General features: G+C 46.4%; 2 protein-coding genes and 1 long non-coding RNA gene across 4 annotated transcripts; 1 reads left to right on the top strand and 2 right to left on the bottom strand.

Annotated features, from left to right (window-relative positions):
* Nucleotides 1-50: 50 nt before the first annotated feature.
* Nucleotides 51-4,071, bottom strand: LOC100840344 (eyes absent homolog 2). Its single transcript, XM_003557200.4, has 6 exons — nt 3,737-4,071; nt 2,968-3,220; nt 2,553-2,720; nt 1,478-1,571; nt 968-1,123; nt 51-710 (listed from the first exon to the last, which is right to left on the bottom strand). The coding sequence occupies exons 2-6, from the start codon at nt 3,211-3,213 to the stop codon at nt 460-462; spliced, it is 915 nt and encodes a 304-aa protein (XP_003557248.1). The 5' UTR covers nt 3,214-3,220; nt 3,737-4,071; the 3' UTR covers nt 51-459.
* A 2,041-nt stretch (nt 4,072-6,112) lies between these two features.
* LOC100834068 (ent-kaurenoic acid oxidase 1) lies at nt 6,113-10,274 on the bottom strand. 2 transcript variants are annotated; one of them, XM_003561172.4, is made up of 7 exons: nt 9,869-10,274; nt 7,626-8,373; nt 7,440-7,529; nt 7,115-7,193; nt 6,892-6,998; nt 6,661-6,782; nt 6,113-6,537 (listed from the first exon to the last, which is right to left on the bottom strand). In XM_003561172.4, the coding sequence occupies exons 1-7, from the start codon at nt 10,117-10,119 to the stop codon at nt 6,429-6,431; spliced, it is 1,506 nt and encodes a 501-aa protein (XP_003561220.1). In that variant the 5' UTR covers nt 10,120-10,274; the 3' UTR covers nt 6,113-6,428. The 2 variants fall into 2 exon arrangements, with proteins under 2 accessions (XP_003561220.1, XP_024313456.1); XM_024457688.1 differs by lacking the exon at nt 9,869-10,274 and adding an exon at nt 8,645-9,702.
* On the top strand, nt 10,213-11,616 carry LOC112270041. Its single transcript, XR_002962346.1, has 2 exons — nt 10,213-10,334; nt 11,116-11,616. It is a non-coding gene; the product is annotated as an uncharacterized LOC112270041 (long non-coding RNA).
* The last annotated feature ends 2,949 nt before the right edge of the window (nt 11,617-14,565 follow it).

The raw sequence follows: 14,565 nt of genomic DNA, 5'->3' as shown, positions 1-14,565 counted from the left end.
CATGGTTACGCTACGCTACCAGAGTAAAATGAATGGACCTTCCTAGAATATCCAACCATACAAAATATGCACAGATAACAAATCTGAATGCCAATGCACCACGACAACCAAACGGTCACCACACAACTTACAACAACAGATGGTCGATTCCTCCAGATCACACAAAGGTGATTGTTGACAGTACAATGGGGGCAACAAACAAAGACATAATTTATGATTTGGTTCAAACACGACGGAATTCGAATCGGACTGATCGGACGGCAGGACAGGGCGCGCTCTTATTTATCGCACATGCGGCGTCCCGGATCTCTAGGCAGGGAGAGGGTATATGGTATCTCCCACTCTACAGTTTCTTTTTACTATATGACCTGACTGATCACCCCATGGCGATCTACGCCTCATGACCTCGCCGCGAGCAGGGACCGGAGGCTGGTTGTCGGACCAAGGCGGTACTGGTGGTCAGCCATCTTTGCTTGATGACTTGTCCGCGGCGTCCATGATGGCATGGATCATCGACAGGTTCAGCCCGGGGAACCTGTGAGGGGCCTCAGGGTTGATCTCCATCTTGACAAACGGCCATTTCATGATGGCAGCTGCGCTGCGCTCCTCGTGCCCGTCTCCAATCGCGCAGAAGCGCACATTCGGGCCGTCATAGAGCTCCTTGATCCATTTGAAGCACTGCAGCTTCCCCTTTTCCCATGAACTGTAAACTGCACAATGGACAGCAATCGGTCAGTAACCACATGATCCGTTGCTGTCTACACCTGACATTGACACGTAAATACTTCCAATAGCAGATTAGCTGCGGCAATAGTTGTCACGTACACCATTTTATAGACCAATAATAGTTAGAGAGTAAGGCGTACTACACAGCAACTGTCTCGTTTTTAAATTTCTATAACAGCTTCAGTGCTTGCGAAATGCAATAGAAATGAATGTCCAGATCACTGAAACATTCGAGGCTTACTGTTGTCAGCTGAAACCACGTCGTCCAGGCGATACAGCAAACATTTGCCAACACTTGGAACCAGGGACCCTGAAGTAACAATGCAATTGATGTTTGAAGGTTTCGCAGCAGGCTCAGCTGTCGATTTACCCAGTGCTTCTTCTAGCAACTTATGAGCTGCATAACATGGGAACAGTATTGAGTATTCAAGCAAACAATACCATTGGCAGAAGCAGACTAAGTTAGACAGTAAACTTAATACTTCCTATCCTTCTATTTGGTTTTCCACATAGCTTGATGTGCACATACTAGTCAACAGATTTCAGCAAGCTTCTGAAACCATATCAATACTAAAGTTCAATATTTAGGAAAGACCACCAATTTGATCAGTGGAGCAACAAAAAAAAACTAAGTCCATCTTAGAACCATCTTGTTTCAATATTGGTATTGTCCCATAAGTCCAAATGACAATAAAGAGTTTTTCCCTAAATGTAGATGGGAAAACTAGTATGGAACTATGGATCATCATACCTGAAGAAAGCCAACCATCAGTATATTTGTCTGTCAAACTATACAAATCACTCCAGACTTTGACCGTGCGGTTGTCCAGAATTTTCTCCAAACCCTGAAAAACACCAAAGTAGCTCAGGTTAATGACCCAAACATAACAGATAACACTAACGGAAATATTAGAATATAGAGATTAATGTGGTAGAAATAATAGGTCAGATAATATCAAAACAACCAAAGCTGGGTATACAAGAATGATGGCTAAAAGGTGCCCTTCTAAGTTCGGATTTGTTTATGCTCTGAGAAACAGTACAGAACTTTACAGACCCAATTATTACTTACCATTTCTAAACCAAGTTTTTGCTAAAATGAAAACAACTGCCTGTGAATCACTGGGGAAGGATTGTCAATTGCCCATTGTATTGGTAGTAATTGTAAATAATCCTCAAATGGACATACTTTTTGTACATTTCTGCCCCCATCACCTTGATAGTATGTAAAGCTTGCAATGAAAGTAGCGAAAATTGTCCATGCATAAATTACCACAGTTTGGATTGCCCTGACCAATGCTGGTGATAAGTGATGTTAGAACTTAGAAGCCCACTTTGCTGAGTTAAGTGCATGCATGTCAAAATGCCCATACGAAAATGATCTCCATATTCTAACCAAAACTGTCTTTCATGAGTTCCAAGATCAATAAGTACTTGTTGAAGAAGTTCTACAGACTAAAGTTGCTTCCCAGATCTTCAAAATATAAAGTGATAGAAACTTATTTTTTATTTTTTTAGTATATTCACGAGACCAGAGCATGAAAGCCACAAACATCATAAAGACTGGTATAATTGACCAAACACCACGAAAAGAGAGATTGTTTCCGCAAACAGATACTGCTACTACACTAGTAATTCTCATCTAGTTACATATGCAGTCAACTCATTCTTGCAGAATGAAGTATCAGCTTCTACAAGAGTAATCTGGGCACTGCATGTTACCATATTACTTATTTAGAAGATTCACTCTAACTGCAAAACAGCTGTTTCATCTTACGTAGCAAAAATTTAAGGAAATACTGTGAGATGAAGTAATCATGAGATACCTTTGCATACTTGTCTGCAATAGCACGATGCCTATAGGCAAGCTTCCTTTTATTAGCATCATCATAAGGAGAACTAAAGCAGTCGGCCTCGAAATCATATTTTGTCAGGTCTTTCCCGTCATCATACTGAAGTAAAGAATTGAGACAGGGTTCATTGTAGTTCTCAATCTGTACAGGACAGAGAACAAGGCAATCAGTTGATAGAAACGACATATGACCCCACATTGTACAGATGTGCAGCTAAATGGTTCAACCATAATATCAAGAGAAATCTGTAGTGCATTTTTCGCATTATAGCAGCAGTAGCATTCCTAAAAAGATAAAAGGCACGATGACATGCACATAAAAAATTGTTTACAAATCTAGTGATATAATAATAAGCTGCTAGTGGGCAATACTTGAGGTGCTGACTGACCTCCTCATAGAAGAAGTGCCCGTCGCAGACTTCAAGTATGATGTTCTCCCACCGCTTCCCTATTTCAACACCTTTATCAAGGTCCTTGAGGCCTTCGAAATGCCCAGCAAACGACCTATCCAGCAGTGACTTGAGCAGAATCAGCGTTTCATCCATGTCCCATACGTACACGATCACAGGCTGATCTGTCGCGGCATCCTTGGTCAAAGTTTGGCTATCAGCCAAAGCGGAAACAACCTCGTCCATCCCAAACCTGTCGGAATACATGATCATGTCACGCTAGAATCCACAGTTGCATGGAGGGCCAAAAAATCAAGTAATGTCAAGTCGCCATGCTACCCAAGTACATTCCAACTCATGTCGAAACGCAGGATCACGTCACGCTTGAACCACAATTGCATAGATGAGCTAAAATCAAGTAACGACAACTCGGAGCGGCTACCGCAAGGCGCCAACGGTTACAAGATCCCAATTTTCATGTTACCAGAACACGCTATCGTTATAACACAAATTGGGAAGGCGACGTCCAATCCTGTAGATCAGCAAGGACCAATACAACATAACTGCATATTACCACATATGCCTCAACACATAGCTAGAACCCCTGTCCCCCTTGCCTCACTTTGCTGCATTCATTAGACCAAAAGGGGTCGAATTTACCATACATCTAAGACAGAGCAAACACTACTCTACTCCTCATGGTGAACGAGATAACATGGGGAGGGGATTCAGTACAAGTACCACGGGCGGAGGACCCAGTAGGCCGTACCTTGTTTTTTTGCCTCAGTTACGAATTGGGGGAGAGGGGACGGAGAGCTAAAGGAGGGCGGAATCCGTTGGTGGGGTGATGGTAGGAGGAACGGTCGGGAGCGAGAGAATCGAAGGGGAGAGAATCAACCAGCGGTGGCGGCGGTCGCGCGAGGAGGAAGACGACTGGGGCACTCGGCAGCGAGAAGGAGGGAGGTCCTCTGCCGACGCTGAGAGGGAGGGACGGAGGAGGAGATGCTGAAGCCGGCGGCGGCTGCCGGAGCTGGGGCTGGAAATGGAGGAGGGCTCTTCTGTGTGCTTATGTTGTGAGGCGCTGGTCCTAGGAGACAAAATTGCTCAACAGAAAGAGGAGCGACGTGGCTCCATCCAGCCCGCCACGGCAACCTTCCAACCCAGGGTGGTTAGCCACCGATTCATTCATCACCACGAGATCCTCGAGATCCGAGCCCGTTATTCTCTTCTCTTCTCGCCCCCGGCCCCGCCCCCGCCACTTTCCTGTGGCGGCGCACGAGCTCGATCGCTCGTGTTGGGTCGGGTCGCCGGAGTCAACGTCGGGTGCAAGGAGTGAGAGCGGTTATGTGGTCCGGAGAATGTAGCGAAAGCTGGTCGGAAATGGTTAAGGTGCGAGGCGACAAGAGATGTAGGAAGGAGAGCTCGCCGAAGTGGTTAGAGTTTAGGGTTTCGTCGAGGGTGTTCGTCAAAGAATCAATGTGTGTCTTAAAAAAAAGGTATTCGGTAATGAATGTGAACATGTGATCAGGACAACTGAGTGGAGGGGTGCGCCATCCGGGGAGGAAGGAGTGCAAGACATATAACCAAAGGGGAGAATGGAGGGCTTCGGCTATGAAATTGGTAAAAGTTTGAAAGGATGTTGGGAGATGCAAGTAGCTACGGCGACAAAAATGATTTTCTTTGAGCAGTGTCTTGTGGGTTGGAGGGGTCAAGTAGAGATCTTGTAGGATGTTGGGAGATGCAAGTCCCTAATCTTAGTGATAAAATCATTGACTGCCATTCGTGTTCGAGAGATGAGCTATGAGAAGACGAGCGATGGATGAGAAAGCAGGGAAACAGGAGGAGGAGAATAGAAGAAAGGGAAGGCAAGGAAGATAACCTCGATGTTGGCGACCAGCGAGAGGATGACGACTACCATCATGTAAGTCCATAGGCTAAGGCTAGATAGTTAATTATTAGCTCCTGTCTGGCACAACGAAAGGTCTGGTGTGAGGAGTGGATGACTTGTGTATAGGTAGAGAATGAGGAGAAGCAAAGGCGATTCGGCAGTATGCGGGATGCGAAAGAAAAGAAGAGATCGGGGGGCGAAGCGGCGAAAGGTTGAACATCACTGAAAGAATGATCTCACCCTAGGTCATAGGATGGGGAGAGGAGTAATTTGACGTATGCTAGGTGACTTCTCATCCTAGGTCATACGGTACAGAGAGGACATTTTACGTACGCTAGGTGGCATTGGGTCGCTGACATGCGGCTCTCTTATCTATGGGACCCATGTGCCAACGACCCCACGTCACCTAACGTAAGTGAGAAGATCCGTCTTCATGTAGTAGTTGGATTCAAATCCCAAGCGTTACATACTTTTGGTTCACCAAAGCTTGTACCACGCTATCAAAAAGTTTGATGTGTATCCTTTTCAAATAAAACGGAGCCAGTTGAGTGAGGCAGGATACCCAAAAAAAGGGAGAAAAGAAAGGCACTCTTTATCTTCAACCGTTTCAAGCAAGCATTTATACACGGCAATACAAATAACGTATCAGAACAAGAAGGGCACACGGCAGCCCAAATCAGTGTTCTACTCCTGCAAAACCGAGGATACAGAAAAATAGACGGTTTTGTCGCCAATTGTTTTAGTAAGCTTTTATGCACACAGAAAACAGTATTGGACAAAAATGGTTTGCTCAAAAAGAAGATAGCATCAGACGAGAGGACACGTGGCAGTGCTGATCTCACTCTCAGTCACTTTTATGCGTATATGATAATTGTAGTCTCGTGTCATTGCAATTTTGTCCGTACATAGACGATTTTGCTTCTTTTTTTAGTGCCTAAAAATACTCATCACTTTGCCTTCTTAATGATGTTGCAGTGCAGAGAGGATAGCGAGGCATCAATGCTTATCACAGACACATTTTTAAAACTTTTTTCTCTTCTCTTGCCGTTATGTTTTGTTAGATATTTTTTCTTTTGCAATTTTTGCTTTTATCTTCTTCTTTTGTTACATTTTGTAGTTGAATAATTATCATCATAACAAGGAGCTGCGCCAGTATTGCTAACAGGGATTTGTTTCTAACTTTCTCTGGTAAAATATATGTTTCAATTGAATAATAACTGCACTCTTCGTTTTAGAAATTTAAATCTATGAGGCGAATCAACAAAAGTTTTGTTTTAAAATTAACCTCCCTCATCGACAAAGCTGTTCTGACAAGCTTGTTTCTTGTCTTTCTGGCTAAACCATCATTTTCATCACACTGTAAAACCAGCCAGATTTTGGGTCCTAGCTACGACAGACAGAACAAAAAACAAGAAAAAGAATGAAGACAGCTTGAACATCTCAACATCGGCGACGCCTTTTTATTTATTTTTATTTCTCCATTTGCTGTGCTGTGCACACAATAAATTCTGAAAATGCATGAAAATCGGTGCTTCCAGGCACCGCCGCCGCCACCATCTAGGGTTTCTGAACTTCAGTATCCATCATCGGAGGAGACTCTGATGATCTTGGCCAAGCAGTTGTCCACCGGCCGAGGGTGAGGCAGGTACCGCACCCGGCAGTTTGGGTTTTCCCTTTCCAGCCTGCATTGTTGACACACAAATTTTAGAAAAAGAAAACCATAAACAGATGAAAAAGCAGGTAACACAGTTGGCTTGCAGTTGCATGGAGCAAGCAAGCAACAATGGTGGAAAGCTGCTGCTTACCTGTAGCCAACGAGGAAATGGTGGAGGAAGACAGAGATCTCCAGCTTGGCGAGATCGTTCCCGGGGCAGAGCCTGGAGCCGAGCCCGAATGGAAGGAATGTCCCTGCTCTCGGCGGCGGGCCCTGATCGACAATGCAGGTCATATATTCTTGGTTTGAATTCAGAGATCCCAAGTCACATAAATACAGAAATGAAAATCCATTTTATGAAGAAGAGTCCCATTCTTCTAACCTCCCATCTTGAAGGGTTGAACTTCTTGGGGTCAGGGTACACCTGAGGGTCCATGTGCACACTCCTGTACCACAGCTGAACCTTCCAGCCCTTGGGCACCAGATAACCTGTCATAGTTTAGAAAATTCTTAAGATTCAGTCACCCAATGCATAACCTACGGCTAACTGGGAACAGGATGTGATGATGATGATTTTGTTGCAAAGAGAAAGAAACGGGCCGCACCGTTGACGAAGACGTCCCGAGTTGCCTGACGGAACGACACGAAGGAGATGTTGACAAACCGCAGCGTCTCGTCAACCACCTGTTTTTAATTTGTTTCAGATACAATTCATTCAGTCAAGCATCATCATTATAAAAAAAAACAGAGAGTGAGAATGACATGAATGAGGACATGCTAGTTCAGTCAGTAGTACAGAAACATGTTTGCTTGCTTCATTCAGGCATCTCTCAAATCAAGCAATTCCTCTGTCCTCAGATCTCAGGCATGAATTGAGTTTGAGGAAGACTAGCTCATCTCGTTCAATGATATCATTGCTGTTATTGTTACCTGTGAGAGGTATTCCATCTTCCTGAAATCCCTGAGCGTGAGCCCCTTCTGCGTCGGCGGTATGCTCCTCATGATCTCCTCCTGCTCCGCCTGAACAACAACAAACCAAAAAAACAATCAATTAATTGATCAACAGAGAGACAAATTCACTTCTGAAGCTTTGATCCATGGCGATCAATGGCGGACCTTGGCCTTGGCGAGGATGTCGGGGTTCTCCTGGAGGAACACGGTGGCCCACATGGTGATGTGAGCGGAGGACTCATGGCCGGCGTTGAGGTACATGACGAGCACGTCGATGATCTCCTCATCCTCCAGCCGCCTCCCCTGTTCGTCTTCAACCTCGATCAGCCTGTCCATCATGTCCACTCCCCTGTTCATCTTCTTCCCCGCCGCCGCCCGCCGCTCGTCGAGCACCCCCTGCAGCGCCGCCACGAGCCGCCCCCTGGCCCTGAGCGCCCGGTGGTACGCGAACCCGGGGAGGTCGATCGCCATGGCGCGCATCCCGTAGTTGAGATCCGTGTAGCTCCGCTCGAGCTCCTCCATGGTCGCCTCCCCGGCGCCGCTCATGAAGATCTGCACGATGATCCGGAACGTCATCCGCCGCAGCTCCGTCAGGAACTCGATCGGCTTCGTCTTCGTCTCCGATGACCAGCGGCGGAGGGTGGAGACGACGGTGGCGTCGATGAAGGCGAGGTAGGCGGAGAGCGCATCGAAGCCGTTGATGGGCGCCGCCGTCAGCTTGCGCAGCCGCCGGTGCTCCTCCTCCGGCATGCTGATGAAGGACCTGGCGCCGATCAGCGTCACCGTGGCTTTCGGCCAGCCGGTGCAGAAGGTGGCATCGTCCATGAGCACCTGCTTGCAGGCGTCCGGCGAGGTCACCAGGATCGTCGGGCTGCTGAACATGAAGGCTCTGTACAGCCCCGCCCTCCCAAACCTGCAGCAGCCATTGTTTGTTGTTAACTTGTTATCGCCAGATCAAATTCATCTTCTTCTTTTGATCATGATTCGAACAAAAATAAAGTTAATCATCTTATTTTCATCATGGTTCGAGAAAAGAAAAATCATCATATTTTTAGCATTGTTACAATGAGAATGAATAGTAAAAGCAAGGAGCAATCAGTCAGTCTCTGAAGAATATGACAGTTTTTTTAAAAATAACAGCACTAGACCCTAGATGCTGCAAAACTAAAACCCCTAGAGTGCACCTTTTCTTTTCCATGGCCTGCCTGCAATGCACCCAAGAATCGAATTGAATTGAATTGGGCTAATGCTTGTAGCAGAACATATGCTTTTTTGGGGTTAGGCCGGATTAAGGAAATAATTAAGCCTGCAAGAAAAAGATGAGAAACAACCGGCAGCAGGACATGTGTGTGTCTGTGTGTGTCTACATCATCATGAACAGAAATTTGATTCGTGCAGAGAGACTGACTCTTTTGTTCTGCCAAAAAAGACATGGAATCTGCTGCTGGCAAAAGAGTTGATATTCTCTAGACACTGGGCGCCAAAAACAAAGCTTAATTGCAAACTTTGCATCCATCTTCTGTATCAACCAATGAACAATCTATCAAAAGACAAAAGTAGAGACAAAAATCTCTGTCTCAAGTTCTGAACATTGGCACAAGAGATCGTTCCAAGACAACACAATAAGCAGATTAAGAGGGGATTTTGGATGCATGCCAGGCTAGTCAAGTTTTGTTGTCAGTGTCAAGGTGGCCATGCATGTTATGTCTGAACTGAAGACATCCTGGTAGATGAGTCAGGGTAATCAAATCTGGATGGTGGTGACCCACAGACAGACACAGGAGAACCAGCAGATGGATAAATACAGAGAAAAAACACATGGAAGCATAAAAAAAATATCCAGAACAGGACACTAACAAAATATTATAAATACATTTCCAAAAGGGAAGAAGAATTAGATGGGGTTCAGCATTCAGTAGCCAGCAAGTGTGTTATGGGCAGAAAGGAGCAATCATCCAATCCATGATCCATAAAGGACGACGACGACGGATCTATCCATCTTTTAATTTGATGTGTGCGTCGTATCCAGTCTAAAGGCAGAAGAATCCCCCCTTTGATTTTGATCCATCAATTCAAACACCAAACACATTAAAAAAAAACCAACTTTTTTTCCCAAGAAGGGATGCCATTTGTTTACTAGCCCCGAAAAAGAAGAAAACCTTTTTTTCTTAACATGGAAAAAAAGAAACCAAAACCCAGATTTATTTATTTTTTCCCTTTCACTTTTTTTTTGTGCCAACACACGTGTTACCTGTAGAGCCAGGAAGCATGGCAGCGTTATGAGTCGCTGCCACGCGGGGCCCGACGGCGAGGCGCACGCGGGACGAAACACGTGTGCGGAAGAAGACAAGAAACGGCCGCCTCGAGATTCGTGCCCGCAGGATGCGAAAAGCAAAGGAAGAAGATACCTGTGGTGGAAGGAGTTGATGAAGGCGTCGGGGTCGCCGGACTTGAAGGCGCGGAGGAAGGCCCACATGCCGCCGACGAGCGGCCACCCCATGTCCCCCGCCGGCAGCCGCCCCTTCCTCCCTGCGTCCATCCCCTTGGTCCACCACCACCCGTGCCCCCTCCTCACCGCCCAATCCACCGCCGCCAACCCCGCCATGGCCGCCGCCGCCCACCAGAACCACACCCAAACCCCCTCCCGCAGTTCCCCCATCCTCCCCTTCTTCCTCCTCCAAGAACAACAAGAACAAGAGAAGCTAGCAGCTATCGATGAGGAAGAATTCAGTATATAGCTACTGCTTCTGAATTCTGCTTCTGAATTCTGCTGGAGGTGTTTGTGTTTGTTTGTGAGTGTGGGGCGGCTGGAGCTGCAAGACAAAGGCGCATATTTATAGCGGCAGCAGAGCACAGCACAACACAGCAGCCAGAGTATGTCGTATCCTGTAGCTTTTCTTTGCTTATGCTACAGGTTATCTGAATCTACCGAATACCGTATATTCTTGGCCCTGTTGGTTCCTTTTTTGATTTTTCACTATTAATTCACCACATCAAATACTTTCCTCGTTTTGCTCTGCTGATCTCACGTATATATCTGCCCACGCACGGCACACACGTGTTTTTTTTGCATGATCCATATCCTCTTTATCTATCCTTGGCTATGTGTAATTACTGTCCATCTTTGTAGTAACTCTTGCAGCAGCAGCACGTGCCGTATACGCTCGCTTGCTAATTAATCCATGCTTATCCGCGAGGAGTAATTACTTGCCTGAAATTGATTCCATACATTATTCTGGACGCTTCCTGAGAAATCATCCCCAATTACAATAAAATAAAATCAATATAGCACACAAACAAGAAAAAAAAAATTCAGTTGGAATTGCTCTGCTATCTCTGTTCTGTTCTGTTCTTTGGAGCCTGCAGCTTGGATGCGTATATGCTACTAGAACCAACGCACGGCCTGATGGTTTGTTTGTTTGTTTGTTTGTTTGTTTGTTTGTTTGGGTGCATTAATATTCCTTGGACGACTGTCCTACTCCAGATAACTTACTCCTAACTCCCAAGCTTATACCACTGACTAACCGTGTTGAGGTATGCAATCTAATCCAATTGACGCACAGAAATAGTGCCGTTTAGTTTCTTGCCGGCTTGTTTTACAGTTCCTTCAAGGATCCATTGACACTAATTAAGTTCTCTTCTTACTTACTGCCAGTGTTATCGTCGTCGTCGTCGTCGTGATCTTTTTTTGATCTCTCAAGCAAAGCAAAGCAAGGAAACGTCCGTTGCTGCTTTCATCCTTTTTTGTTGTTTTGCTGAAACTGGCCTGGGTGTCGTGTTCTGGAGAGCAGTCAACGATTCTTAGCTGCGGCATGGGGCGGAGTACCGCCAGTGGCAGTGGCAGCGAGTGAGTGACAGAGATTGAACACCACCACTCACTCTCACTCTGACACATCGAATCAATCAGTCCAGTCAGTCAGTCAGTCAATGAGTCAGAGTGCATAACTGAAAAGGCATGCGTCGTGAAAAGGCTCAAGCTAGAAGCAGTGCCTGCCCTCTCTGCACTGATGAGCCAACAGGAGATGATGGAAAAAGATTATGCTGTGATGCTGGGCTCTCTGCTGCTGCTGATTTCTATATATATTAATTTATATTAATTGTTAAATATATATGTATTTATATAAAAAACGTATAAATATAATATTTCGACGACTAATATGAATTAGCCTTTTTCAAAGCCAAAGGTCAGCAAATGCCGGCCCCTATGCATGCTTTGAGTAACTGTCAAAGGGAAAATCGCCTGCATATGCATGGAATCTGTTCTCCTTTTTCATTGTCACTGTCAGGTGTCACTTTGCCTTCCCTATATGTATGTGGTATGTGGAGCAGAGAAAAAGAAATTTGCAGCCCACGAAAAGATCGAGGCTTGTTTTTGACTTGGATTACGATGCCTGGAAGGCTGGAAAGATATCGATCAGGCCAGTGTCGGAAGCGTACGTATGTACGGCTGTCGTTGATGATCGTGCGCTTCAGTCTCATCACTATATTTACAAAAGGCGTTAATATTTTTTTCTCGATCCCAAAATAAGTGACTACAAATGTAGGTGACTTATTTCTGAACAGAATGAGTAGTTAATTTCACAAAATCATGCTCAGGGTTGCACTACCCCGAATAATAGGTTCTCCACGTCCTGACCGCCAGATTGATGACATCTTTGCCATCAATTAATTCCGCAGGGCCAGGTAACAAGAGGCGCTCTTTATTGAAGAAAGAAAAAAAGAGCCGCTCGATCGACTCGATCGGGGAGCAACAACAACTCCTGAAACTTGCTATAATTAACTAGCACCGGTTCTAGATGCATGATTTCTCTCTCAATCAACACTAATCATACATGCATTGCACTGGTTGTGGTACACACGTGCGCTTTGATGACTTGATCGACCGTCAATTAGGTTTTAATTTGTAGTTGGCCGGCCGGCAGGCCGGCTTGTTGCTAGAAACATGCACATGCGCATGTAACATTTTGTCACATGCATGTGGCAGGCAAGCAGCTAGCTAGGCAGGTGTTCATGCATATGTATGCATCTCATGTGCATGTGTATGTGGCTGAGCTAATGAAGCTAAGTTATACACCGATCGACCTGCATGCATGCCTTAGCTAGCTAGCAACAAAAGGTATGAGATGTGATCATAACAATAAAGCAAACAAATATATTGCACCTAGCCATCTAGTTTATTATATATATACACACACACAAGCGTCTATATATAGGCCTGCGGACAGGCAATTACTTCCTCCGATCCTAAATTGTTGTCGAAATATTACATGTATCTACACACTTTTTAAGAATAGATACATCTATATTTGGATAAATTTAAGTCAAGAATTTATAATCATGACTAGCTAGCGCGCTAGGCGACGTGATCATTTCTTAGCCTTGTGATCTCGACGTTGCACCATCGATGTGTGTGTATATCCATCATTCATGTGCATATATATGCATGTAGCACATTTACCATGTGTGGTGCCAACCTTTGCAGCAGCTCAAGTATATATGTGTGGTGTACAAACATTGGAGCGATGCACATTGGCAAATGAAAATTTGGCATAACGAAAAGGTCCATGCATATATACGTTATATCGGTCGAAAGCTTGACAGCCATTCCCTAAAAGAAAAGCTCGGCAACTATGTACACAGGGACGGAGGCAGAACCCAGGCCAGCACGAGGCTTAGCCCCCCCCACCCCCACCCCCGGAAGATTTGAAATTTTTATTTAAGCCGTTCACAACCTTTCCAATTTTATCTTATAAGTTTCAGTTTTTATGCTTCGTCCCGGCCCCCGCCTCCAATAAACCATCTCTTCTATTCTGGTCCTCACTATGTTTTTTTCTGCCTCCGCCCCTTATATACATGCATGGGTGGATCACTTTGGGCCAGAAGTTAAACACTACTACAAAACAGTGCATATGTGACGAGTCATCAGTGACGTGAAAAGCCTGTCACTGATGACCATCATCAGTCACGGGTCTACCACGCCCGTCACTGATGAGCATCATCAGGGACGGTCACGTGCTCATCCGTCACTGATGAGCATCATCAGGGACGGTCACGTGCTCGTCCGTCACTGATGACCCTCAACAGTGACGGGCGTGCGGGGCCCGTCACTGATGACCACTCATCAGTAAAGGGCGCGGGAGGCCCGTCACTGATGGTCTAATGTGGAAAATAGCAAAATGCAGAGAGACACATATGAGTGGCGGTTCTTTCATCTATGCCCGCCACTGATGTTTCTTTGTGCCCCGCTCTTTAATTGGGCCGGCCCATTATTTGTTAGGGTTTGAGAGGATGTATAAATAACCCCTTCCCAAACCCCACCCCTTTTCTCTCCCTCATCCCCGCCCCCATCCATCGATCTGCCTCTTCTCTCCCTGGCCCGTAGCCCCGAACTCTTCCTCTGCTCTCTTCTCTCCACAGTCCACACACGGGTGACCTTGCTCTCTCCTCTCTTCTGCCCCGCCCCTTCTCCCTTCCTCCAGCAACGGCAGCGGCAGCCGCGCACCCCCCCCCCCCTCGTCGCCGGCCCCGCACCCGGCCACGCTCTCCCGTCAGACTCCTGCCCCCGGTCGCGCACCCCCCCCCCCCGCCGCCGGCCACGCTCCCGGCCCCGCACCCCCTTGCCGCTGGCCCCGCTCCCCGCCACGCCCCCCCCGGCCATGCTCGTCCCCGCCACCGACCACGCTACAGGTACGGTGGATCCAGCCTCTCTCAATGCATCTCAACCTATCTCCCTCTCTCAATCTCACCCCTCTCTCTTTCTCTCTCTCTCTCTCTCTTGCAGACTCGCTCGGATCTGGCCTCCAACGGGCCGCCGGCCGCCGGATCCGCCGTCCAAGACCCGGCGCGCCGTTGGATCCGCCGCCCCCGAGCCCGCCTACCGCCGGATCTGCCTCCATCGGTATTCTTTCACCTTCTTGCTTCTCTCCCTCTCTTCCTCTCTCGGTTCTTTCTAAAGTTCACTCTCTCACACACACAGATATCTCATCGTGGCTGGCCCGGCGAGCATGTTTGGAAGTAAATTGATTTGGCGAGCTAGTGTTTTGTTTTTGTATACAAACTTGTATATTCGATCTGTACGCATATGCAAATTTCTTGTGGTGTCGAA

The sequence above is a fragment of the Brachypodium distachyon genome, chromosome 1 (genome assembly GCF_000005505.3).
Source record: "Brachypodium distachyon strain Bd21 chromosome 1, Brachypodium_distachyon_v3.0, whole genome shotgun sequence".
NCBI classification, from domain to species: Eukaryota; Viridiplantae; Streptophyta; class Magnoliopsida; order Poales; family Poaceae; genus Brachypodium; species Brachypodium distachyon.
This window is presented reverse-complemented; position numbering and strand designations above follow the sequence as displayed.

What these genes read in the sequence shown, in the direction of transcription:
- LOC100834068 (XM_003561172.4), bottom strand. Translation starts at nt 10,119, where the DNA reads ATGGGGGAACTGCGGGAGGGGGTTTGGGTGTGGTTCTGGTGGGCGGCG. An exon ending in AGATGGAATACCTCTCACAG is followed by an intron (nt 7,194 to 7,439) that starts GTAACAATAACA and finishes AATTAAAAACAG; the next exon opens with GTGGTTGACGAGACGCTGCG. An exon ending in TCAACCCTTCAAGATGGGAG is followed by an intron (nt 6,783 to 6,891) that starts GTTAGAAGAATG and finishes ATTGTCGATCAG; the next exon opens with GGCCCGCCGCCGAGAGCAGG.
- LOC100840344 (XM_003557200.4), bottom strand. Translation starts at nt 3,213, where the DNA reads ATGGACGAGGTTGTTTCCGCTTTGGCTGATAGCCAAACTTTGACCAAG. An exon ending in TGATGGTTGGCTTTCTTCAG is followed by an intron (nt 1,124 to 1,477) that starts GTATGATGATCC and finishes CATGTTATGCAG; the next exon opens with CTCATAAGTTGCTAGAAGAA. An exon ending in CGTGGTTTCAGCTGACAACA is followed by an intron (nt 711 to 967) that starts GTAAGCCTCGAA and finishes TCCATTGTGCAG; the next exon opens with TTTACAGTTCATGGGAAAAG.